At 42.0% G+C, this 25,744-nt stretch overlaps 1 protein-coding gene across 12 annotated transcripts in view; it reads right to left on the reverse strand.

Annotated features, from left to right (window-relative positions):
* Positions 1-207: 207 nt before the first annotated feature.
* Positions 208-25,744, reverse strand: part of STXBP6 (syntaxin binding protein 6) — a 240,564-nt gene continuing 215,027 nt past the window's right edge. For all 12 annotated transcript variants that reach the window (XM_077908813.1, XM_077908817.1, XM_077908814.1 and 9 more), the window contains 2 exons: positions 9,132-9,289; positions 208-3,418 (listed from right to left, as the gene is read on the reverse strand). In XM_077908813.1, coding sequence (XP_077764939.1) covers positions 3,395-3,418; positions 9,132-9,289 — 182 coding nt within the window. In that variant the 3' untranslated portion in view covers positions 208-3,394. The remainder of the gene's footprint in view (positions 3,419-9,131; positions 9,290-25,744) is intronic.

Consider the following 25,744-nt stretch of genomic DNA (forward strand, 5'->3'; position numbering starts at 1 on the left):
TGTCTAAATTAGGGTTAGCTTTTTTGTCTTTTTTATGTTTCAAGTTTTCCCATTAGGACACATATAAGAAAATGCTATCATTATGCCAATCCTAGCTCTTAGGTCTTTGGTAGGCACACAAGATGTTCCCAGCACGATCAAAAGCATGATGATGCCTGCCTATTGGGTCGTGTTTTACAGATATGACAAATAATTGAGAGAAACAAATTTTCATCACAGAGTTAAAATATTTAATGACAAAATTAGGTTAACGGTAATTGTGAATCGTAGAGCAGGTGTTACTTATCTCTGAAAGAAACAAAAATTATATTTGACATCCTAGAGAAACTTCTGAAGAATTAATAACTGTATAACAGACAGCAGCGGTGTCACGATTCTAAAAATGAAAAGCAAAACCTATCTTTATTATCTCTTATTGAGGGCATTCTGTAAATATTTTTACATAAATGCACAATCTTTGTTAGCCACAAAAGTAGTAGTATTAAGACAGATTTCACTGTAATTGCAAGTCTAACACAATCTTTATTTTTTCAGAGCTTAAAAAAAGTTAACTACTGATCTTGTTACATTTTACAAATACATTCTTTAATATGAAACATTAACCTGAATAACTGTATACATCCTGTACGCAGATATCTAATACTAGTGAGGAATACTACAGCTACGTTCCAGGAAGAAGTAGTAATACTGGGAAGCTTCTCTACGTGTGGTCAGCACAACTGAAGTCCTTCACAGAGATGGAGTATCCCGAAAACTTGTAATGAAGTGCAGAAGTGAAAACAAAAAATTAGCTGTCTTCTAGCAGCTTCACCAAATGAATTGGTCCCAAAGAACGTGACATTTTAGCGATTTGCTTTAAGTTACACTGTGTTAATATTTTTGTTTTGCAGCACCTTCTACAAAAGGATAGCAAAGAACTTCACATGTGTCATCATGGGGCAGCTCTGTAAGAGGTCAGGAGGTGGAGGAAAGCCAGGGGCTTGCTGTTCTGGCCTGGTTGGGGTGGAGGGAGGCCTGGGTGGGGTGTTGACCCAGGGAGGTCGAGGGTGTGGCCACTGCACGGAAGCAAATCAACAGAGGGAGCTAACAGGTGTTTTTCTAGTCCACGCTATTTCCAGTAAGACTGACATCTAAAAGGATAAACAGAGAGTGAAACAAGAGGGCAAGATGTGAGGAGTAGCTGTCACAATTCTACCAAGGGAGGAAGAATCTCAAATTTCACAGTATGCTTATGACCTCAGCCTCTGCTACTTTAGAAGCAGCTCTGCAAACACCCTTGTTAGATAGTTGGCAACAGATTTTATTTTTGAGTTTGGCCAGTTGTCAGGCGGTTTGAGACTTACCCTTTCAATTATTTATACCAACTATGTCTCTGAAGCTAGAATCCAGTTTCAGAAGATGAATATATCTGTATGTATGTGTGTTTTCTGACCTGAGGTCTGCAAACAAAACCCATTTGGAGTGGTATTTTGGATTTTTCTTAGAAATTATAAATGCTTCTCATGGTACTCATCAGATAGATAGCAAGTTCCTTGCTGCTTTGACTTTTCTAGACACTGAAAGAAAAGTACAAAATATTATAGTAAACTTATATGGTTTACCATATTAATTTTACAGAGTTTTCTTGAACTGGATCATCCTCCTAAGCGGATTCAGAAATTTGTCTCCAGTAAATCCCATCTCCCTTTTGACATGTACTAAGATAATTTTTTCCCCCTATAGCCCAACTTTGTCTCCCAGGGAATATTTTATCAGGAAAACTTAAGCTATTTAAGTCAGCATAAATAATCCTAAAGTCATCCTCTGCTGCTGTTAAGAGGCTACAGTGCACATGGACTCAGGCGGCTCAATGGGTAGGAAGGAACAGAAAGGGGTCCTGAACATTCAGGCAGCTTAAAAATCAATGCGCTACAGCAAGAGGCTGAGACTGCGTCTGGGATGTGCAGCTTGCCTCCTTGTTTCACGAAGACAAAAAGCATAGCATAGCTTTTATGTTTAGCATTTAACCCTCAAAGAAAGAAAACTCCCAGACTCTAAACCCAGCACTCTCTGGAATAATCCAAGATCAGGAGGCGTGGGAGCCAACTTTATTCATTCTGACTGCAGGGTAAAGGCTTCACGACCATGTTTTATGTCAGACCGGGCAAGCTGCAATCACCATGAAATCCAATTTGTCAAGACACCCACACCTGAAATTACACTAAATAAATAGACAGCAAATAACATCAGAACCTTCAAAAATCAGATACCAAGAAACTGAAGGCCATCTCCCAAGGATAGGGCGAGGGTGCTTCTAAAATAGGCATGACTTTGTAAAAAGAAAAATGTAGTATCTTTTCACATTATCATTTACACAGACCTTTATCTGGACAAATCAATTCTTGATAAAAATCCAGGCTCTTTTTGATATTGGCTGCCACAACTGGGGACAATGACAAAAGAAAGAGACATCCCCCAAACGCACAGAGGGTTTTAAATAGGCTTTTCCTTACATCTTTGATCTCTCGTTTTTACCCTTCCTATGATAACTGCAAATAATCAGCATGGAAACAAGTACTGGAAGTATTTAGACTGTAGCTCAGAAAGTAGATTTCTATCTGTTATTCTGATTTTTTTTTTTTTGAATGCTGGTGATGGCTCATGCAAAAGATTACTACATAAAAGCAAAATCTAAGACTGCCGTTTCCCCTGATAAATCTGATTGTTTTCCAAAACACAGGCTTATGTTTCAAGATATAGAATCTTAACCTTCAAATTAAGAGTGGCTAGGAGACAGGGAAACAGTAACAATGTTACTGCAGCTTTGATTTCCAACCAGGAACAATAACATCTGCTGTCACCATATGGAAAGGTCTTCGGCCTAATATCACATTTTTTAAAAAGTAATCTCTACACCTAAAGTGGGGCTTGAACTCGTGACCCCAAGATCAAGAGTCGCATGCTCTTCTAACTGAGCCAGCCAGGCACCCCTCTGGCTTAATATCAAGAAAACTACAATGACATGTTGTCAGTTTAGACCCAGCTCAGCATATCAGTTGGTCCAAATTTCATATTCAAACTACTGAAAAAAAAATGAAAATGAAGAGAAGACACATATGAAGATATACATACAGATAGTGGAAAAAAAAACCAAAAACCAAACAAAGCTGATGCCACTGCAGCGTTTCTTAGCACAGTCATTAGTGAAATGTGTAGACACAACATTTTTTCTTTCATATTAATGTCTGAAAAGGAAAAGCAAAAAAAAAATCTAAATGTCCATAAACTGAAAAAAAAAAAAAAAAAGAAAAAAAAGAAGAAGAAGAAGCAAGCAGAGGTCCGGATTTCTTGTATAAACTGCTGAGCAGACTCTTCCATTCCTCTTGAGAGGAGCATCACTGAGGTGGGCGGTTTCTCAACATTTGTGCTTCATGGCAAGCTAAGGAAACAGAGGGATGGCAAAGTTAGGCATTAGCATCGGGGAGAACTGGCCGTGCGGCTCCCCTCCCCAGATCCACCATGAGAGGCAGCACCGAGATTCTACTTGCTGTGGCCACCGCCAGCGTATTCCCAGGGCATCTAGTGGGTGCGCAACATTTTCCCCAAGAGCCCACTGAGCACGCCTTTCCCATTCCTTCCTGATGTGAATCCACTGGTGAAGGCATCCTGGGGGCGGGGGGTGGGGGGCGCTGTTAGCTTCCCGCAGTCCCCGCCGCAGGGCCGATGAACAGCCCCGCAGGCCCAGGCCAGTGGGCGACCGACGACGTAGGGACAGAACCAAGCGCTCTGGGCTCCCGGGTTACTAGTGATCCAGGAAAGCCAGCGCCCCTCAAATGTAAGTATTCACTGATATCTCATAAAGTATTAAAAATCAGCTGTAGAAAGACAACTGCCATTCATCCACCTCCTCAATATCCAGCCTGGACCTTCCACCCCGTCGAAAGCCCTGGATGCTTAAGTGGTGTTGCTGCCGAGGGCTGAACACGAGACCCAGTCCAGACCTTCGTTCGTTGCCCCTCCCGCCGGTGTTCGCCAACGTGGCTAGCGGCAGTGGGAGACCTTCATCAGCGGGAACACTGATACCTCGGTACCATTCAGTAGCTCCCTGAGCCCAGCCAGAGCCCACGATGATATACTTAAGGAAACAACAGGCAGGTGCGGAACATAAAGTGAAATCGGACTTTGCTTTTCTTAGTCCCTTCCAAGGAGCCCATACACTGTGGTGGACCCGAGGGCAGAGCTGAGCCTGAATTGTAATTCCTCATGTGCCTAGAGTCTGGCATTAGGGATTAACCACTGGGGTTGGGACGGGGAGAAGAGGACAGGGTCCAGCCATTCGGAACGGCTTTGAGCAAACAGCAGGTGATTCCCTGCAGGCACCTGCTACGTAGAAAGCCCTGTCATCTGCTTCATGGCCAGGCTCCTGGTCCTTGAAGAATTAGCCAGGGATCCCCCTGATTCCACACAGTCGTGCTGTCCATCACCCTGGCCAGTGTCAGTGATCCATTTCTCCAGTGTCACCCAGAGCGATCTGAGGCTCCCCTTCCTTTTCCTTGGTGTCCTCCAGAACAGAGTCATCACCCTGGGGCTGCCACCTCAGCTAGGCCCGCTGCAACAGCCACAAACATTTCCCCTGCAGCTGGGCGCTGGGCCATGTGATGGAGAGGGGACCGCTGGACCTAGTCCTTGTGCTGCTAAAATTCACCTCAGCTGAAAGAGCTCCTCGAGCCCCTCCTCCTGGGGGAGCCAACCTAACCGGGACGCCCAGGCCGCTGCCGTGCTCAGGGCTGTGGGTTTTTGCTAAGAAAGGTGCAGGTGGCCAATAACTCCTGACCTCCAAGGGTTTACAGTCCAGGAGACGCGGGGGGTGGAGATGGCAGAGCCAGGGCCCCCCTTCCAGTCTGTTCCACTCCCCCGTCACACGCGGCATGGGCTCCACTTCTTGCCCCGTGTCTAGTTTTAGTACATTATTTACAACGTGGACCCTTCAAATCAACACGGGGCTGTTAGTGTTGTGCATAATGAATACCAAACATAAATATTTGACCAGTGCTGCTGTCCTGTTATTCAGTGAGCTGTTAACCTTCAGCTAATGGGCTTAGCCGGTTCACCCCCAGTCATTAATCTTCAGAACAATTGTACTAACTGCCTGTACGAGGCCCTCGTTGCCGCGTGTCTGGGCTGGCGCTAAGCGGAGCCCGGCCGGGTGGGGCTGTGGCCAACTCGGCAGCGCAGAAATACGACCGGATTGGGCATCTTACTATTTGAAGTGTCTCTGCAGAAAGTGGCAGTCATTTCCATGTTGCCTAGGGTTTTGTTGTTGTTGTTTGTTGCTTTTAAAAATTCTCTGGGAGTTAGAAGTTTTGGAATAGGGAAGGTGGGCTGCTGTTGCTTCTCTGCTGCAAATTTGCTGCATGACCTTGAGCTCTAAAGTCACAACTGCTCCGTACCTCAGTCTCCTCATGTTTATAATTATCACCTCCCACTCAAATGCTTATGGATCAGTTTAGATGTCAGAGTTCCTACAAACGAGGAGATTAAAATTTCCTTCTGGTATATTTTGTTTTCTGAATATGTCATGGAAAGCTTTCTGTTTCAAAGCTATGTAAACGACTCCATCTAAATAGTAACAAAGCATCTCTCACATTTGGGGGCAGTTTTAAGGGACCTGGACTCTTGAAGTCCCTTCTGGTTCAGGGACCCAAAGGAAGCAGGTGACCATAGTAGGGACAGAGGCCACCACTCCTTGCCAGTGAGGGAAATGCCACTTACCACTCCCTCCCCTAGAAACATTAGCTTGTACAAAACAGGGCAGATCATTGTTCGTTTCTGTGAGAAATGTCATCTGAGGATGCCTAGGTGTGGGTGCTGCTCTTGCCTGCTGACTCACTGCTTGTGGCGGGTGTCATACCATGGCATACTCTGCAATGTTGTGCTTTTCGGGGCAGGGAAAGGAAAGTGAGCAGGCCTGCTCTCTGGCTGAGCTGTACTTTCCTAAGGACTGAGGCGGTGCCAAGCCCACAGCTCAGGAAGGAACCATGCTTCCTCAAGGCAGGCTGAACAGAGCTTGGGGGAGGGCTGTGCAGGAGCATTTTCTATCTGCTCTCTTGGACACAAGCACCCACATGTCTTGAGGGCAGGGTTGTGCAAAGGTGATCCATCAGTAATGTACCTGGGTCACTGCAGGAGTCCTGGGAAGTTAGAAAGATCCTTTTTCCTGCAAAGGGTAAGGGAATCCCACACTCTCTGGTTGGGGTCATGTGCCCTTAACTGGGGAGCATGGGGGAATCGTCACTTGATCTTGCTGTTGTCGCTCAGGGTGCTAACATGTACCCTGTGTCTCAACTTGTAAACACAGCCCACTGTTTATGAATCAACAGAGCTGTCTGTCTGGGGGTGGAGGGTGGGTTCTACCTCTGAACGCTCTCCTCACCAGCAGGTCTGGTGGGTAGGGGCTGGGCCAATGAAATGACATCTTCACAGTCAGGCCACGCCAGTGGCTTTAAATCAGGAGTCTTAGTCCCTGGAAAAATAGTCATGCCTTATCTAAAGAGGTCAACCTCCTCCTTAGGAATACTGCCAATACTGGTGATTCATAAGCACACATCCCAGTTGTAGAAAACCATGTCTGGCCAGGACAGCATCTAGCTCACACTCCCTCAAACACACTAACTGACACCAGCAACTCCTTCATCTCCCCCTTAGAACACCCCCAGGGCAGGGAAACCAAAACAAGGGCAGACTGTCCTCTCCTTCTTCCATCTCTACTGAAAACAGGCCACTGGCTGGCAGTGGTCAAGGCCAGAGGCCTCTTTGCCTTTGATGGTCTAATCAGCTTCTGTTCTGACAGCCTTGATTCAAGGGTTGTTTTGTGTTTAGAAAGTACCAGCATTTAGCAGGAGCCTTGCCTACCCCACTTGTGGTGGTGGTGGTGGCGGTGGTGGCGGGGGGGGGGGCGGGGAGCACAAACTCTTTACCACCAATCCCTCCCCATCCCTTTGTTGGGATCCTCTACCACATTTCTCCATTCCCCTAAAGTGCTTGTTATGTGACTGAATGGGGCAGGTTCAACAGAACCATTTTCATGGAAATAGTTATGACCAGTGGTAATTTAGGTTTATATATGCCAGATACTGTGATAACAGATTTATAGGTTTGAATTCATTCAATTCTCTCTCAAGGCCCTAGGAGACAGGCCCTGTTATTAATTAGCCTCATTTTACTGAGAAGGGAATTGGGGCTTAGAGAAATTAGGCACTTGCTCAAGGTCAGTGGGATGGATATAAAACACAAGACGTTAACCACACCATCCCGCCTTCCCAAGCTCCTAGCAAACTTGGCCACCACATCAGGGAAACAGGGTGACTGGGGCCAAGAATCATGGCCATCTGGTCAGGTTATCCAACCCAGTGTTTGTACAGCGTCCTCCGAGGGGGACGCCCACATGGATGACCTCCAGGTATTGTCTACTCCATCTTGGGAAGAGCGATGGTAACCTGGTTCATGGCTTAATCATCTGCCTAAACTCTGGTCTTAGCAGAATCTTATCAGTGCACTGCTGGATGGTCTATTCTGTGTGGTGAGGCACAAAAGAGATATACCTGTGCTATCGTCCCTCCCAGACTTGAAGACAATTACAAAATTATTCCCTTTGGCTTTCTCTTCCCCATATCAACACTTTGAATGTTTCTCCAGACTTCCACCTGCCCCCCCCCAACCAAATCACAACATTTTGCTGTTGTTATCAGTGAAGCTGGGGGTGGGGGGGGAATTCTGGCATTTCCATGTCATCATTTTTGCTGTATCACAAAGGCTGGAGGAGGGATGTTAAATGTGAACCTTCAGGAAATCTTAAACCTGAGCTCCCTCTTTCTGTGACAAGCAAGGGTCTGGTCTCCAGCAGGACCACCTGCATTTTTAGCCAGATCTGGCCAATTCTCCTCCAGGGAAGCCCACATGGGTCCCCCAGGGTGGGGGCAGGGGTGCAGGAAGACCCTGTGGTGACAGAGGGCCAAAGACACAAAGAGCAGGGTCTGTGCGAGGGGGATGCAGGACAGGAAGGCAGGAAGCATCCCGGGGATTCAGATCCACCATTGGCCCTGGGCCTGAGCCCCTGAGAGAGACCAGCTGGCCTCAGCCGGGGAGACTTTTCTTGTTACTTGTCAGTCAGGTTGTCCATTCTCGTTTCTGCAGCAGAAATGGGGTTTTCTGTTGAAGCAAGTTAATTTTTGCCCCAAAGGTCACCTGAAAAGCATATCTGAGAGGACAGATTGTGAGCCGGAGATGCCAACAGTTATCAGCAGGGGTTGTGTCTGGAAACCTAAATTCTAATCACTAGCCAGACAACTGCCCTTTGACCTGAAACATAAGATCAGTAATAAATCCTCTTTATCACCTGACCAACAGGGCTGCTCTTTCCTTTGGTTTGTGACTGCCTCAGAGAGCCAGCTGCCAATAAAAACTCCCCTTTCCCCTTCTGAAAGGCACACTCTTAGGGAGTGTGTGAATGTGCACGTGTGTGCCTGTGGTCACATGGGAAATGCCGTGACCTGAATTCAGAGCAGGTAGGAACCTTGCAGGCAGCTCTGCACGAGTCAGGTCAGCCTCAGAGATCCAAGGCCCCTTGCAGAGGGCAGCCGGCCCTGAGACGCCCTGCGCCCTGGGACTAGAGCTTGCTTTTCATACAGCGAAGAGATAAAAACACAGGATGCTGGGCTCATGACCATGACCGGAAAAGGACAGCGAGGAAAAGCAAGTATGAGCAGCCCAAAGTCCTTTTTCCAGCACTGGCCATAGGAGGAGAGATATTCTTAGATTTGACCTCCTCTGCTCCCCATCCTGTTCCCTGAAACTTGAGCCCTCACAGTCTGGCCAAGAACTAAAGATGTTCCACATTTCCCAAAGATCCAGATCCAAGGTCAGAGACAGAGATAAAGATGTTGGAAAGGAGAGAAATGAAGGAACAGGTACAAGAAGAAACCCTTCACGATTCTGGTACTTATTAAAGCAGCAGGTTGTATTGGGGAGGGGGTGTAAAAGGGCTTGATTTTGATTTTGTATCTCCCACCATGGGAAACACACTGAAGTAAGTCTCCTGGGGTGAAGCTCCCTGAGCACCCGGAGGCGGACCTCTGCCCCTCTGCAGGACCCACCTTGTGAGCAGTTTCCGCGAACTGCTGGGCGCTGTTCTTCATGTCTTCCGTCTTCTCCTCAGCTCGGCCTAACCGCTCCCCACGCTCATTCAAGGCCTGGCTTGCTTTCTGTACGGCGCTGGTCACGCTGTCGGCTGCCGAGTGGAGGATGCTGTTTCCTGAAGAAGCACAAGCAAGGGCATCAGAGGCTGTCTCGGCTGACCTCCAGCGACTGAGCCCTGCGAGGGCTGAGCACCTGCAAGTGCAAGGCGGGTCCCTACAGAGAAGCCTCGAGGATCTAGGCACGTGTCACCATTTCTCTGATCTCACCTGACTGTGCACGTGCAGGAAGAGTACACACAGCCTGCACAACCTGCATGACTTGGGCAAAAGCTGACGGCTACTCTTGCATCCCCTTCCTGGCACCGCCCTCACTCCATTCTACTGCCATTCTGTTTGGTGAGGGCCCAAAGGATAGGGGCCATCTGGATTTAGGACTTGGCTTGCGAAGGTAAATAGAAAGCCTGACAAGTTCATAGAATAAGACGAGTTCAGTTAGACCTATCTGGATCTTACGTGCTTTTCCTCTTGACCTGGGTTTTAGGTGAAAACCCACACGAAAAGGGGGCACAGAACTTTCCCAGAGAGAATGCTCTGTATTCCTTTCAACTCCTCCCTTCCATTTTACCCTGTCATGACTAGATGCACAGCTTCATGTAAGGAGCTGTGGATCGGTCTCAAAGTTCAGGGGAGATGTGCCAGCTCCCAACCTTGAATCCTGAGCTATGGCTTGGTTGGTTGGCCCTCCCTGCCTCTGATCTCCAAGTTTATGAAATATGGGGCTTCAATACTATACTTAGCCAGGAGGTAGAAAATGGAGACAGACGCCAGCCGTAGAAGAAACTGAGCACCTTTAGATTCACAAGAAATTGAAAACCATCACATTTCAAAGAGTTACGCATCCCTGACATCCCATTTGCCAGGACTGGAAAACAGAATTCAACAGTGAAGAACTGGCAGATGCATAACCCACTGAGAACCAGCGACTTGCAAAATGACAACCCTAGAAAATTTATAGCTGTATTTTGTTAACACTGAGTAGAAGATATTTAATGGCATTTTATGTAATAGCTTTATGTCTTTGAATAAGTTTATTACATCGTTTAACTTTGTACTTGGGATGGATACATCTAGCCACAGACAGCTTTTAATAGAAATGTAATTTCCCCTGGTCTCAGCTGTAAAGGCTTCCTGATTTCTCCTCTGTGGGAAAAGCCTGTGGTTTGTGGAACAGAATCTCAGGCAAAGAAAGTGCCTGGCCCCCAGGAAGGATTTTGTAAATTGTTCACCATTTTTCTTCTTTAGGAGTGGATTTTTAAGGCCTTCCTCTATGTGCTAAGGCAAGGAGAACAGGGGTAGTAGCTGAGTATTACTCAGTTGTAGTAAGCCCTCCATGAGCCAGGATAAATCAACACAGATTGATAGGGACTAGCAGAGATGGGGCTCTGGAGGAAACTGGTTGAATACAAGGGCTGGAATGGAAGGTCTAGGTCTTTAGAAGGGTCCTGGAGGAGGAGAAATTTTGGTCCCCCTCTACTTTCAAATCACATTCATGACTACAATAATAGCCTATGTTAGACCACTGCTGAACATGTGAAGAGCATTTTGCAATCTTAAGCACCTTGACAAATGCTATCTCGTTTGACTGTCCCACAAATTCTATTGAGAAGACTGAGTGTAGTTGAGGTTAAGTGGCTTGTGCAAGGTCATATCCCTAGGGAAGTGGCATGGTCAGCACTGTGGAACCTGACTTTCCAATGACTTGTCCTTATTCTGTACCTTCGTCTTTGCAGATATGGTGTAGGCTGTGGGAAGCACTATAAGAAGACAGAACTGTGAGCAGACTAGCAGAGGCAGATTTTGACAGATTATTTCCCAAAGTAATGCCTGATTATTTCTGTCCTTAAGATATCCCTTTTGGTCAGTGAAGAGTTCTTACCCATGCTGCATTGTAAGTCAAGTGGTCTCGAGAAGAAAGAGGCCAGTGGGATGGAATGAGAGGATGGAAGGGACTGGAAGGTGCGGAGGAGTGGGGAGAGCACACTAACATTTCATCCCTTTCTTGCTTCCTTTCACATACCTAGTGCTTAGCCACCAGAGGCTAGGGAAAATATGGGGCAGGGAATCTGCAACTTCATATCCAGGAATAGCTGCATTAAACCAAAGGGATTTTAGAATTAGCTACCGTAAAGTGAGGAGGGCACATAACCAGAACTTGTCTTTTCCCATCAAGACTGCCCCTCATGATGTCCTCTGAGTTAGACACATCTGTGTTTCTGGAATGAACCTGCTACGCATAAGTCATACTGTTTTCTTGTCATGACTTCCTTAGCCTTGTACAAGGTGTCAGGTCACACTGCATCCAGTTTTACGGGATACTGTTTAACCGACAGGCATTATAACTAAAAAAGAACCAAATGTTGTCTTCACTATTCAAAGATGACCCGGATGGCCACAATCAATAGAAAGTCCACCTCTAGTTATTTTCAGACATGAGGATGAATTTGAACAAATCTCAGGGCCTTAGTTGAAATGGCCTCTCTTTCCTGGTTTCAATTCTAACCATATTTCAGGCTCAGTGAAGTCTCATCAGCTTTATCAAGCTTCAGGTCAACCCCATACTCTCCTTCCTCTCAGCTCCGTAAGAACTGTCTATATCCTTCCTAGGCACTTACTCAAGGATAGTCATGGGCAACGTTTCTACCTCATTTCTTCATCTGTAGATGTGATTACTTTCCAGCCAGCTTATAAATTCCAAAGGGCACCATCGCATATGTTGGCCATTTCCTAAATCTTGAATCTTTTTCCTCTTCCCTTGGGTTTCCTGCTTGCTTACTTTCTTCTGAGATCTTGCTAAAGCTGTAGTTCTGGAGGTTCTGTCCTTGACCCTCTTTTCTCTCTCTTCTACAGACTCTTCCTAGGTCAATTTTACTCAAGTCATGGCTTCTGTGACCGAATTCTGTCTTTTGCTCTCTTGTGCTGCTAAGCTCTGGATCTGTATGTTTTCTTACTTGACAACTCCACATGAGTGTGTTTTCTTACTTGAACAACTCCAGGTGAATGACCCAAAGTCAACTGGAATTCTATATGCCTAAACCTGATCCCACTGTCTTTCCCTCCACCTCAGTCTTTCCTTTGGGGTCCTCAGCTCAGTGAAAACCCCCATTATCTTCCCAGCTCCTCAGTTCAGAAATCTGGGGTTCTAGTATACATCCTCCTTTTTACTCCAAACAACTAAAGCTCACCTTCTACACAGCTCTCTACTTTCTGTTCTTTTCACCATCTTCACTGTTTCTGTGTTGACCTAGGTCTTCCTGCTTTCAGAATTAAAGCAATAGCCTTTTGTCTAGCTCTCCCCACACCTTTTTTTTGGTTCATCTTTCACACTTTCATGCTAAATTTTTAAAAAGGTGAATCTGTTACCATCTCCCACTCAAGATAAAATTGAAACTTTTGCCTTCATACTGCTACCTCTGCCTGGAAACCTGTTTCTTATCTTAGCCTTCCTAAATGGCTCCTTCAATACACTTCAAACTCCCTCTTAGAAAACCCTGTCATGTCTAGCCCACCCTACACCTGACTGCCATTAACATACACATTATCTTGTATCTACTTCAAATGGTACATTTATGGGGCACCTGGGTGGCTCAGTCGGTTAAGTGTCCGACTCTTGATTTCAGCTCAGGTCATGATTTTAGGGTCATGGGATTGAGCCCCATGTCACTGGGCTCAGTGATGCATAGGGAGTCTGCTTGAGATTCTCTCCCTCCCTCTCCCTTGGCTCTTCCCCCTGCTCATGTGAGAATGTGCATGCACTCTCTCTAAAAAAAAAAAAAAAAAAAAAAAAAACCTATCTACAAATGGTGCATTTACTTCATGCACATAATTGTTGGCCATCCAGGGTGAACTCCCTGAGGGCATGGACTATGCCTTTTTCATTTCTGTATTCCTGATCCATGGCACACAGCAGACACTTAATAAATGTTGGTTGACTGAGAGGCAGGAAGTATATATCATCCTTTTTATGATTTCTTCATGGCTTAGCAAAGGGTTGGACACATAACTGATGCTGTCACATGATCTAACTAAGTCCTGAAATTCTAAACTTGCCAAGTGACTAAGGAATTAGTCTGTGTCTAATGGAGTTAGCTATCTCATCTAGTGATTATGCCAGGAATTTAATGAGTTAAATAAAAAACAAAATGTAGGGGAGCCTAGGTGGTGCAGTTGGTTAGGCAATGCACTCTTTTGGTTTTGGTTCAGGTTGTAATCTCAGGGTGGTGAGATTGGGCCCCACGTCAGGCTCCACACTCAGCTCAAGAGTCTTCTTGAGATTCTTTCTCCCTCTGTCCCTCCTGCTTGTGCTCTCTCTCAAATAAATAAATCTTAAAAAAAAAAAGAAATAAAATCATGTAATATTCGATTGTTTAGGCATAATTTATATTTACGGTACATTTTATTTTAGTAATTTTTCTGCATGTGTTTCTCTAAGACATGGCTGAGACCATAGTATATATATTTAGTTCTACACCCTATGGTGGGCACTACCCCATGTCATAAAAAATTCTTTAAAAATACTGTTATAATGGCTGTATAACACTACTGTAATTTATTTGACTCTCCCTTTTAGATATTGGGTATGTTTCCAAAAATTTTGTTTTTTAAAATGAGGTTGCAGTGACAAAATGAATTATTGCATTTACACACACACGATCTTTGCCCACATCTCTATTCCTAGAAGTGAAACTGCTGATTCAGAAATTATACACATTTTTGAGGCTCTTGACACATGATGAAAATTGCTTCCCAGAAAGATTCACTCAACTTTCAACACTATTCATTTGAGTGCACACTATGTGCCGGGCTCTGCTATATTGAAACAAATGGCAGAATGACTTTGAGAGAGTGATTTAATGTCTCTGATCTTCAATTTCCTCATCTATAAAATGAGGGTCATGCCATCTATGGTGTGGCTGTTGTGGAAATGAAGATGAAATGTATACAAAGTGCCTATAGGTGCTCAATGGATATTTGTCTCTCCACCTCCCTAAGACCATATTTGCTCTCTTGGAACTTTGGAAAAATGGCACAATCCCATCCAACTCCATTGCATGTCTCCCTCTCTACTCTCCTATTTTGCAGCTAAGTGTCTTGAGGCTCACAGAAGACACTTCATAGGTATCTTTGTACACCTGCTGTGTGTAGCTCAGTGTGTTGCTCTGAGAGGCAGCTGAGCACAGGCTCACTAAAGTATGCTTTACTCAAAAGCTGGGGACCATCATATTGTGTTGAGTTAAATCTGGAAATGAAATAGTCTCCTAAGGCAGATAGAATAGTAATTCTCTCTAAATGGACAGGAAGCATATTAATACCCAAATTTATTCGAGTAGTCTGAGAAACAGGCTGTCAACCACAGCAAATAAAGTCAATTGCCTTTTAAATTATAGTGTCTGGAGAGTAGAGACCAGTCTTACTTCATTAATGTTGCATTTACATCAGTTCCACTTGATATGTGCTTTTAAAATATATATGCTGGCATCTCTTGTCTTGATGCTGCATCTTTTATGTTAAGTGATTGAGCAGACTACTGAGCTAAAGCTATAACTTGAGATAAAGCAGTAACACTTTATTCAGTCACTGTTTGAAAACATAATTAAAAGAAACTTAAATGTATAAGAAAGCGAGGAAAAAAGAATAAGGTGTATTTATTGTAAAGCAAGAATAGAAAGAGGAGGAGGAAAGATTTTCAAAAGAGCACAAAACATGCCAACAGCTCAAATATCAATGTAATTTCTTTATATTGTCTTAGATTTCAGCTTGTGTCTTGGTAATCAAAATTCCCAATTCAATAGCTAAGAAAGAGGCAACTTCAGGAATTTTCAGCAGCTACTTCCTCTATCAAATATCTGTATCTCCATATCTACCTATATCTTTATATCTGTATCTATAAAGATTATATATATATTATATATATATTATATATATATAATACAATATACTCATCTTGTTGGAAAAAAGGAAAATAAAAAAAAAATAAATGATCAATAAATATATGCCAATCTATATTCAGTGCTAAGTAAGCATGCTCAGGTCAGAGCACTGTTTTAAAACCGAATAGTTTCTGGGCATCTAGGTTGAGCATCTATAACTCTTGGTTTCAACTCAGGTCATGTCTCAGGGTCCTGGGATCATGCCCCACATCAGGCTCTATGCTTAGCCTTGAGTCTGCTTGTCTCCTTCTCTCTCTGCCCCTCCCTCCACTTTCTTTCTAACAAATAAAAATATACAAAATCTTAAAAAAAATCCCGAATAGTTTTTTAATAGTTTTGCTTGGACTATTTCTACTCTATGGTCAATTTAGCCACTTAGGAAGAACTGTACAAGAATGCCCCATGTATCCAAACTAATTTAAAGGAAAACCAATTATAGAAAAAATGTAACATAGATTTGGGTTCTAATACAATAAACTCACAAAAATTGGCAGGGAGATTCATTATTTGAATCTGTTAATAGGTTAGGAATGCTGGAAATTCTCATAGTGTCTGTCCAAAGTGTTTAGTAATAATTTATTCACTAAGTAGCTTAAATAGTCCCTGTTCTATTCTTGCCTATGATATTACTATGTTTTAGCGAATCTATTTTCATGGATGGGCCTAAGGTACTCTTAAGTCTGGTCCAGTATTAGTGACATTCAAATGAACCTTCCTGGCCACAATTCTATGAGATTCACTCAAGTTGCTTTTTCCTTTCCTTTTTTGGCTTCCAATGTTCATGATCAGTGTCTTTACCACTAGAGGACATATCAGCAAAAGAAAAGTCACATGGAAACTAGGTTGCCTGCCTGCCAGGTCCTTTCTCAGATCTAAAGCCACTCTGAATCACTTATAGACTACCCTGCTTCCAGAGAGGAGGGACAGTAGTTGACCCTTGCTTGGTAACCTGGATACTTCCTAGGAGGTTCTGCTTAGGACTGTGACTTGCACTAAGCACTTTAGAAATGAATATAATTTAAATAACAGTGAAGATATTAACTTCTACAAACAGAGTAATTAAATGCAAAGGCCTACCTGGTGAAACAAGTTGGTTCTTAATTCGCAGACTCCATTAATTATCTGTGAGCTTGAGTAAATTACAGAGTTCCACATTATTGTGACTAATCAATACTAATCACATTGCTGCATCTCAATGTTGGACCACCTCTAGGATCTTCTAATGGAGATTCTCCCCAAAGTTTAAATTTCATTTGTACTTTTGTAGTAAAGACTAATCAGACAAATTCTGTTACAAATCCAGGCAATTTTATGTAAAACCTTTCTAAAAGGAAGAGTTGTTAACCCATGCTGGGCAAAGATACTGTATGCCTCTCAGCCGGTTACTTACAGAATCAGCTGCTATTCACTGAATGTCTGTTATGTGCAGGTACTGTGGTAAATTGTCAAAGTCCTCAAAGGAATATTTTCTTAACCTATTTTACAGTTGAGGAAATGAGTGTTCAAGAAGGTAGAGTAGCTTACCTAATATCACCCAGATTTTGATCCCAAAACTCTTTTAAAAAATACTTTTAAGAATAGTATACACTTTAAAAAAAAGAATAGTATACACTTAAACTGTACCACACAATAATCTGATATACACAATGAAATAATTATTACAATCAAGCTAATTAACCTACCCATCCTGGATTTTTTTTTCCTTTCCTTTTTTTTTTTTCCTTTGGTGAGAGCACCGGCAATCTACTTTTAGCAAATTTCTAATATTCAATACAGTATTATTAACTAGTCATCATGCTGTGCATTAGATCTCTAGAATTATTCATCCTATATAATTTCACTTTTGTATCCAGAGGACCAATATCTATTTCCCCCATCTCCCTGCCCAGGGAAGTGAGACAGAAAGAAAAAAACTACATGATCTCGCTTATACAGGGAAGCTAAAAAAGTCAAATACATAGAAACTGAGAGTTGATCCCAAAGCTCTTGATGACTATGTCAGCATTTCCCAAAGTGGTTCTGTGGTTTAAAAGAGCATACATAGAAAACTCCATTCTATGATAAAAATGACTTTATAAAGTGCCGATCTAGCTGGTTCCTTTATTGCAGAACTTTGGAAAACCTTTAATATGCTAATGTAAATTGTGAATCAGAAGGAGGTAGGAATGGGAGCAGTAGAGATCTGCCAGCAGAATTTCTGAAACATATTTATTCACAGGGTCCTTTTGTATAGATTATTTTAGTAGGGTGGATTTCTGCAGAATCTGCTTTGGGAAATGCTACAACAAACTATACTGACTCCTAAGTTAAAGGAGGAAGAATAAATCCAGGCTGTCTTCATCAATTTAGTAATAGATAGACAAGTCATGTAATTACATTAAAAAGGCGTGCTCTATAGAGACAGTAGAACAGATATAGCATGCTGAATGGTAGTTCCAGAATTATCTTTTGTCTCAAGTTGGTGGCTAATTTCAGGGACCATGAAACTTGTTTGTTGTCTGCAGCTGGATGACAAAGAAAAATGGACTCAGTGCTCAGGGATACTTTGTAAACCCATAAACCCAAAAGCGTACATGAAGAGACCTTAGAGTTATCTACTACTAGTATTACTAAGGAACAATAAAGGGCCATTTTATCAGGCGAATCTCTTCTGTTGGAGATGTAAAGGTAATTTAGTAGAACTGTGGCCTGTTCCCAAGTCACAGTCATATCCCATAGCTAAGGACTCAAGAGAAAGCCCAATGCCCTTACTCTGTCCTATAGATCTATGGCTCATACTTTCCTCCCAATGCTTCATTCCAAGATTCCCAATAGCAAGGGTCAAATATTTAGGGTTTTATTCAGGTCCCTTTAAATACTTAGACCCAAGATATGTAGAGAAATTCACCAGTCCTTTCAATGTTCATTTAAATGTGGTCTTTATGGGAATTAAGGAAGACACTTGTAATGGGCATCGGGTATTGTTTGTAAGTGATGGATCACTAAGTTCTACTCACAAAACTAATATTACACTATGTGTTACTAAGTAGAATTTAAATAAAAACTTGGAACAACAAAAAAATAAACTTGGTCCTTACGAACATGTTCTTACAAGAGTCACAGGGCACAAGGAGAATGAATTTAAAAACAACTTCTTTTGGTTCTGTTTGTTCAGAGAATACCAGGCTCTCAGAAAAGTGGCTGAAATGTAACTTCAAAGAGGGAATCCTTCTTCTGAGGTTAAAAACCTAAATTGGCTCTAAATTTGGTAAAATAGATTTTGACCATTCTGTCTTAGCTACAGATGAGAAATAAACCAGATATGATCTATAGCTGTTTTGTTAGTCAGAAGCCAGCGTCTTTTACTTGAATAATTACAATTTCAAGTCCTGATACAATCTAAAAACCCTCTACAGTGCTACTGGCTAAAACTAATTCTTTTCAATATGTGGAGTCTGCTGCTTACTTCCTGGGTGACCTTGAACGAATAACTTACCCCTTGTGCTTCAGTTTGTTTCCTTACCTTACCTTTATAGGGTTGTTGTGAGGCATAAATGAGGTGAATTACAAGCGGGGCACTTAGAACAGTGTCTGGCACATAGGAGACACTCAACTTTAGCTATTACTGAAGAGAGAAACTTCCAGTATCTGGCACTAAGGACACTAAGGAGTCTTTGTGTTAGCTTTCTGCTTGAGATTGCCTTTCTTCCACTACTCTTGTTCACCCTGAACACTCTAGAAGGAACAATCTATCCTACTGTTAGCCTTGTCCTTCCCAATCACCATGGACTTCCAGAGAAGTATTTCCACCCCACTCTTCTAACATCGCTCACTTGTTCATTAACCTCTCAAGTCCATTGCCTATTTTAAGTTTCCTCCATGTGGCCACTGGACCACAAGGTGACCGACTACTTCTTTTTAAAAGCTGCTCTTTCTCTGGGCTTCTATACCAGACTATTTCTTAATGCCCCCCCCCCCCCCCCCATTATTCCCTATCAGTTGCATTCCTTGCTTGGTTAGGGGTATAAGGGCAGAACATACTAGCTATGTGGTCTCAGGTAAATTATTTAATCTCCGTGGGCCTCTTTTCTCATTGGTACAGTAGTGATAGAGTCTATTTTTCCTAGCGTTTGTTGTGAAAATTAAATGAAATATATGCTTACTATAGTGTTAGTAATGCAGTATGAGCTCAATACACAGTTATTGGTAATACCTGATTCACTCAGCACACTTATTGTCGAATAAACATCGGCCAGACACTGTCTATATACTTGTCTGCTTCTCAAATTTTACCTTAAATTAGTCCATTCTTCGCCTTCCCACCCTCCATCTGATCGTCTTCTCCTGAATTCACTCACTGTGTTAATGGCCCTTCTGTCCACCCAGTATCCTGTGTTCAATCACCTTTAAGTCCAACCATCTGTCACATCCCACATACAAATGTCCACGCAGCCCAGCTCTTTGCTTAGCCATCCACTCTATTTCCAATCCCACCACACCTTACTGGACCATGCAGCAGCCCAGGTGGTTTTATGGCCACTAGTGTGTCAGTTCTCTAATACATCATCCTCTTTGCTTATTACTAACCTGATTATGCCCCTTCCTTCTTGCAATCCTTTGTGGGCTCACCCATAATGAATGCAACCAACTCAAGAGGGTCCCTCTGGATCCCATGTCAAGCTATTCACTTGGTGCCCCTCACTCCCAGACTCCAATCTCTACCCACTGCCCCATTGTTTCTTGACAAATTTTAGAAAACCATTAAAGTTTTATCAGTTCTTTACTATAGGTAAAGTGGAGCGTATCATAAATGAATTTGGAAAAAAATCAATGTGAATAAAAAGCTCAATAAGGAACATTGTACCTAGCTCTGTAAGGGTGTCCAAACATTAGTGTGTGTGTGTGCGTGTATATATATATATATATATATATATATATATATATATATATATAATCGATTGATTGATCCATCCATCCATCCATAACATTAGTACTCAAATGCAAACCTAGCACTTAGATTTTGGTGTCTAACACTGTTTTCTGCTAGAAAGCAAAGTTGTCTGGAAAATGGATTCCACACCTTGGTACAAAGAAAACTCAGATAGGCCTGAAGCATTGCCAGACAACAAGGATACCTTCAAATATGGTAGAGCTAGTGCTAAAAGAAACAAGTCAGTTTTAAAGCAGGTCCTTGGGCAGCCCAGGTGGCTCAGCGGTTTAGCGCCGACTTTGGCCCAGGGCGTGATCCTGGAGACCTGGGATCGAGTCCCATGTCAGGCTCCCTGCGTGGAGCCTGCTTCTCCCTCTGCCTGTGTCTCTGCCTCTCTCTCTGTCTCTGAGTCTCTCATGAATAAATAAAATCTTAAAAAAAAAAAGCAGGTCCTACTGGACAAGTTGTGATATTTAGAACATCAACAGTAATAAAACTTTTAACAATGAGCATGACAATAATGGTAATTTTATATAACTTTGTAGAAACCATAACTTGTTTATGTTCATAAAAATGTATGGAAATGAGGTTGAAATACAAAAAAAAGTTGATTGTAATTGGATGCTTAATTTATGGTACTGATTTTAGTAACAGGCACAGGCTTTTGTACATTCTAGTTATTCGAGCTGTGATGCCCTTTCCTTCCCTAACCAACTGATAATTCATACTCATCAGAGATCACTCCACCTTTCCCAAATTTTCTGCTGTTTGTTTATTCATTGAAATATTTTCTTGCCACCTATTTCTTTTGCAGCAGGCTAAGCAGCGGGCAGGGAACACATTCCCACCTTCCTGATCCCCATCCTATGCTAGACAAACAGCTTATCATCTAGAAACAAGAGGCACATGATGTATAGGTTATGTATAGGTTAAAACAAATATATGCAGGTTTAAGGCATGCATGTGTGTACTCACAACACAGATATGTATACATACACACACACAATTTAAAAATTGTCAAGCAGTTAGCAAACAATACCCTATGCTAGTGAATTCAAGGAGAGAGGGACTGACTCAGCATCGTTGGGGAGATCTAAGGAGGTAATGTTGAAGCTGTGGTGTGAAGAGACAAGCTGGAGCAAAGTCCATGGGCAAAGGCTTGAAAGAGGAAAAAAACTGGGAACCAATATGTGGCTATAGAAAGGGGGAGAGGGGAGTGAGAAGAGACTAGAGAGAGAAGCAGGCACCAGATTACACAGTGGCTTATAGACCAGGGAAGTGAGATAGATATTAAGTGCAACTGGAAGCCACTGAAGCATCTGATCTTATCTATTTAAAGATTTTATTTATTTATTCATGAAATACAGAGAGAGAAAGGCATAGGCAGAGGGAGAAACAGGCTCCCCTGTTTCTGGGAGCCTGACTTATTTATTTATTTATTAAATATTTTATTTATTTATTTGAGAGAGAGAGAGAGAAAAAAGAGAGAGTGTGAGAACAAGCAGGGGAGGAGCAGAGGGAGTGGGACAAGCAGACTCCACGCTGAGTGCAGAGTCCAACATGAAGCTTGATCCCACAACCCTGAGATCATGACCTGAGCCAAAGGCAGACACTTAAACCAACTGGGCCCCCCAGGCCTCCCATGAGAATTAAGTATTTAATTTTGGAGAATGTTATGCTTAAGTTGCCTGTGAGACATCCAACTGAAGTCAGTAAGGCAAACAGATATTTCAGTATGAAGCTCTACAGTGAAGTCTGGGATGGAGATAAAATCTGTAGGTCTTCAGTATACAGAGAATGGCAACGGGTGAGCTGACCTCAGGAGCAGTGCTAAAGAGAGAAAAGAAAGGGGTTTGCAAATTCTCTCTATAAGAATTTAACATTTAGAACAAGGTAAACATAAAGGTGCCTACAAAGGACACTGAGGAGAAATAACCTGAGAAGCAGCAGAAAAACCAACGTGAATTTGGCATAGTGCCAATTAAGTTAGGGCAATACATCAAAAAGCTGGCTACAAGAGTCCCAAGATCATTCACTGGGCAAAGAATAGTCTTCATCAATTAGAACTGGGACAACTGGATATCCACATGTGAAAGAACAAAGTTAGACCCTGCCTTACACCACATATAATTTTAATTCAAAATGGATCAAAGACCTAAACATGAGAGCTACACTATAAAACTCTTAGAGAAAACATAGGCATAAATTATGACTTTAGAGTAGGCAATGGTTTCTTTGATGTGACACCAAAATCACAAGCAACAAGAGTAGGTAAACTGGATTCCATCAAGATTCAATCAAGATTGGGACGCCTGGGTGGCTCAGCGGTTGAGCGCCTGCCTTTAGCCCAGGGCGTGATCCTGGAGACTGGGGATCGAGGCCCACGTTGGACTCCCTGCATGGAGCCTGCTTCTCCTTCTGCCTGTGTCTCTGCCTCTCTCATGAATAAATAAGTAAAATCTTAAAAAAAAAAAAAAAGATTCAATCAAGATTGAAGTAGGGAACAAGACTGATCATGCTCCCTACCCCATGCTTCCTTAGCATTTTATTCATGTCTCTATTCCTATTCCTATATTAATACATTATAATTACTGGTTTTCAGTGTCTGTTTAGTCAAATACTATGAATTTCTCAAATATCCTTGACTATCTCCTCCCCATTTGTATACTTGCCAAGGAGAGTACAGACCCATATATCACATGCATTTTGTGGCTGGAGCTACAATATGAAAATAAACACATTTTTACAAATAGGAAGTAAGAATATAGGGTAGAAAATAGAGAGAAAGCTCACCAAAGAGAAAGAGCTCAGCAAGGCTAATTCATTAAAATGGAATGGAACATTAAATGGTTTTGGATTAAAATAATAAAAAGTTAATGTTTTGTGGCTCTAAGAATACAGAATGAGGTCTGAGGTTGAATATCCTTCACAATAAGCAAAAGTGAATTTACTGTGCTCTTTGACAAGAAAACACATATTCCCCATTTAGCACGTGTCCAGCCCAGATTAGTTCTTATAGATGTTTTATTTCAAACTAACCCAAATTGTGTCTGAATCCTATTGTTGTTGAATGATTAAGCTCTTTGGGAATTTAGTATAACTTCATCATGTAGAACATACACATATCCCATTGCCATACATTGGAAAACTTAGGGATCATCTAGCTCCCTGGAGAGAAAAGTATGGTCAGAGGGGCAAGTGAAAGGAAGTGCTCAAGGTTATATCCCAAGTAATAGCAGAGCTGGCCCTAGAAACCTGTTGGACTTGGAGCTCAGTGACGTTTTATGGTCTTTTTTTATTTTTAAAAAGTTTTAAAAGATTTTATGTATTATTTATTTGAGAGAAAATGAGCACATTCAAGCAGGGGGAGGGAGAGGGAGAAGTGGGCTCCCTGCTGAGAGGGCCCTGGGATCATGATCTGAGCCAAAGGCAGATGCTTAACTAACAAAACCACCCAGGCACCCCTGTTTTATGGTCTTTTTTTTTTTTTTTTTTAAGATTTATTTATTTATTTATTCATGAGAAACAGAGAGAGAGAGAGAGAGAGAGAGGCAGAGACACAGGCAGAGGGAGAAGCAGGCTCCATGCAAGGAGATGTGGGACCCGATCCCGGGTCTCCAGGATCACACCCTGGGCTGCAGGCGGCGCTAAACCGCTGCACCAGGGGGGCTGCCCTGTTTTATGGTCTTTAACATTTAAGAAACACATGTAGAAACTGAGAATCTGGTAACTGATCTCCTTAAAACAATCCACTCATGTCCCCTTTGGAAAATATTACCCCTACATTTTGGAGAAGTTCTGTTTTTTTTCACCAAGGTCACTTTACTACGAGACTAGGTCATTACTGCTGTAGTTAAATCCTATTTTTTTAGGAGTTAGTAAAGAGAATAAAGCCTGCAGCCTTGGCCTATTTCCTTTTATGATATTGGCATCTGAAAATTTCAAAGTTTGGGTCAATTATGCTTCAGACGTTGTCATCAAAGGCAACAGAATTCAGGACACAGTTCATTGAATTACAGCTTCTCTTTCTGGTCCTGTCCCATGCTGGTACCTACACAGATTTGAGAGTCATTTATTTGTCTTAATTTGGTGAATGCAAAACTGAGAATCTCACCTCATAGACAGATTGGGAATATGGTGATGAATGAGCAGCTATGCTGACACATGTCAAGGGCAATTTCTGTCCAGGCTGTAATCATAGGGGGATTTTTACCATCTCTGTGTATCACACATAATTCTGAAATTGATATGAAGTCTCAACAGGCTTCATGACTATTCATTAGTCACCCGATAATCTTAATGTATTTTGTTTGATTACTAATGAATTCCTGTGACATATTTTACTTTCTAAGAAGGATAACCCGAGAAGTGCCACTTGGTCATTAAAATCCACTACAATTATCATCAACTGAATCAAATTACTATGAATTACACAGAGGAGTTGATCCACACTGCATAATTTTTCTATTGAAGTATATTTAACATGAAAATGTTATATTAGTTTCAGGTGTACAACATAGTGATTTGACAACACTCACTACAATAAGTATAGTCCCCATTAGTCACCATGTAATAATATCATAAAACACAACAATTCATATTAACCAGATACAAACTGAAGGAAAGAATGCTTAATCCACTGTAGACCTGGATGCCCATTATCAAGGTTACAAATACAACTCATTTTCATTTTATTCTATTATCATTAGGGACTATGATTTCCAAAGTGCCTACTAAGTGCTAGGAACTATGTTAAATGCTTTATATCTACTATTCGAACCATCTTGACGGATACCCTTTAAGATACATACTATTATTCTTCTCCTAAAACTGATGAAACTCAGAAACTCACCTGGGATTATCCTGCTAGTTAGGGTCAGAATCTTGATTTGAAATTCAAGTCTAGTTGACTACAAAATCACCATTCTTTTTAGTACCATGAGAGATTCCAAAGTTTCTGAATGGTACACCTTGTGTGGTGAAAGGCACCGGAATGGATTTTCATTTGTCCCAGCCTCATGTTGTTACAGTTATACCTAGGATATGAGAATGATATTCACAGTTTTCTTCTACTTGATGTCTCCTCCTACCCAATAGCTTGATAACTAAGCCAGAGTTTCTCCTCCAGGAATTCAATAATGATTCCCTGAGGCTGAGTGAGGTATTGTCTATGCTTCCCATAGCACCTTTCGCACTTCTCTAATGAAGCATTTACTCTAATGCTCCTATTGGTCTACTTATTTGTGTACCTCATTAAACTAGGTGCTTTTTTGGTCACAGGTAGTCTCTGCATTTTTCAGCATCTCCAGGCATGATGTTTATCACTTATTAGGTGTCTAATAGATGCTTGTTGAATGAATAGTAAATTGATAAAGAATGGAAGATGTTTTTGATTTTTTTTTGTTTTGTTTTTTGTTTTGTTTTTGTTTTTGTTTTTGATTTTACAAAGATGTGATGAAGTTAGAATTTATGCCTAAAATGTTATTTGCATTGGCATTCATCTTGGGTTGTGCTATTCTAATCAGCACATGGAAAGGATCAAATTCTCAACATATTGAAATAAAAATCCAATTATATAGTATTTTTCTAAATTGTTGGGGATTAAGAAAATTCTGTCAAAGATATAAACATACACAAAATGCAAGTTCAGGAAATTTTATTAATGTGGAAAAATT

The sequence above is a fragment of the Canis aureus genome, chromosome 9 (assembly GCF_053574225.1).
Source record: "Canis aureus isolate CA01 chromosome 9, VMU_Caureus_v.1.0, whole genome shotgun sequence".
Lineage (NCBI taxonomy): Eukaryota > Metazoa > Chordata > Mammalia > Carnivora > Canidae > Canis > Canis aureus.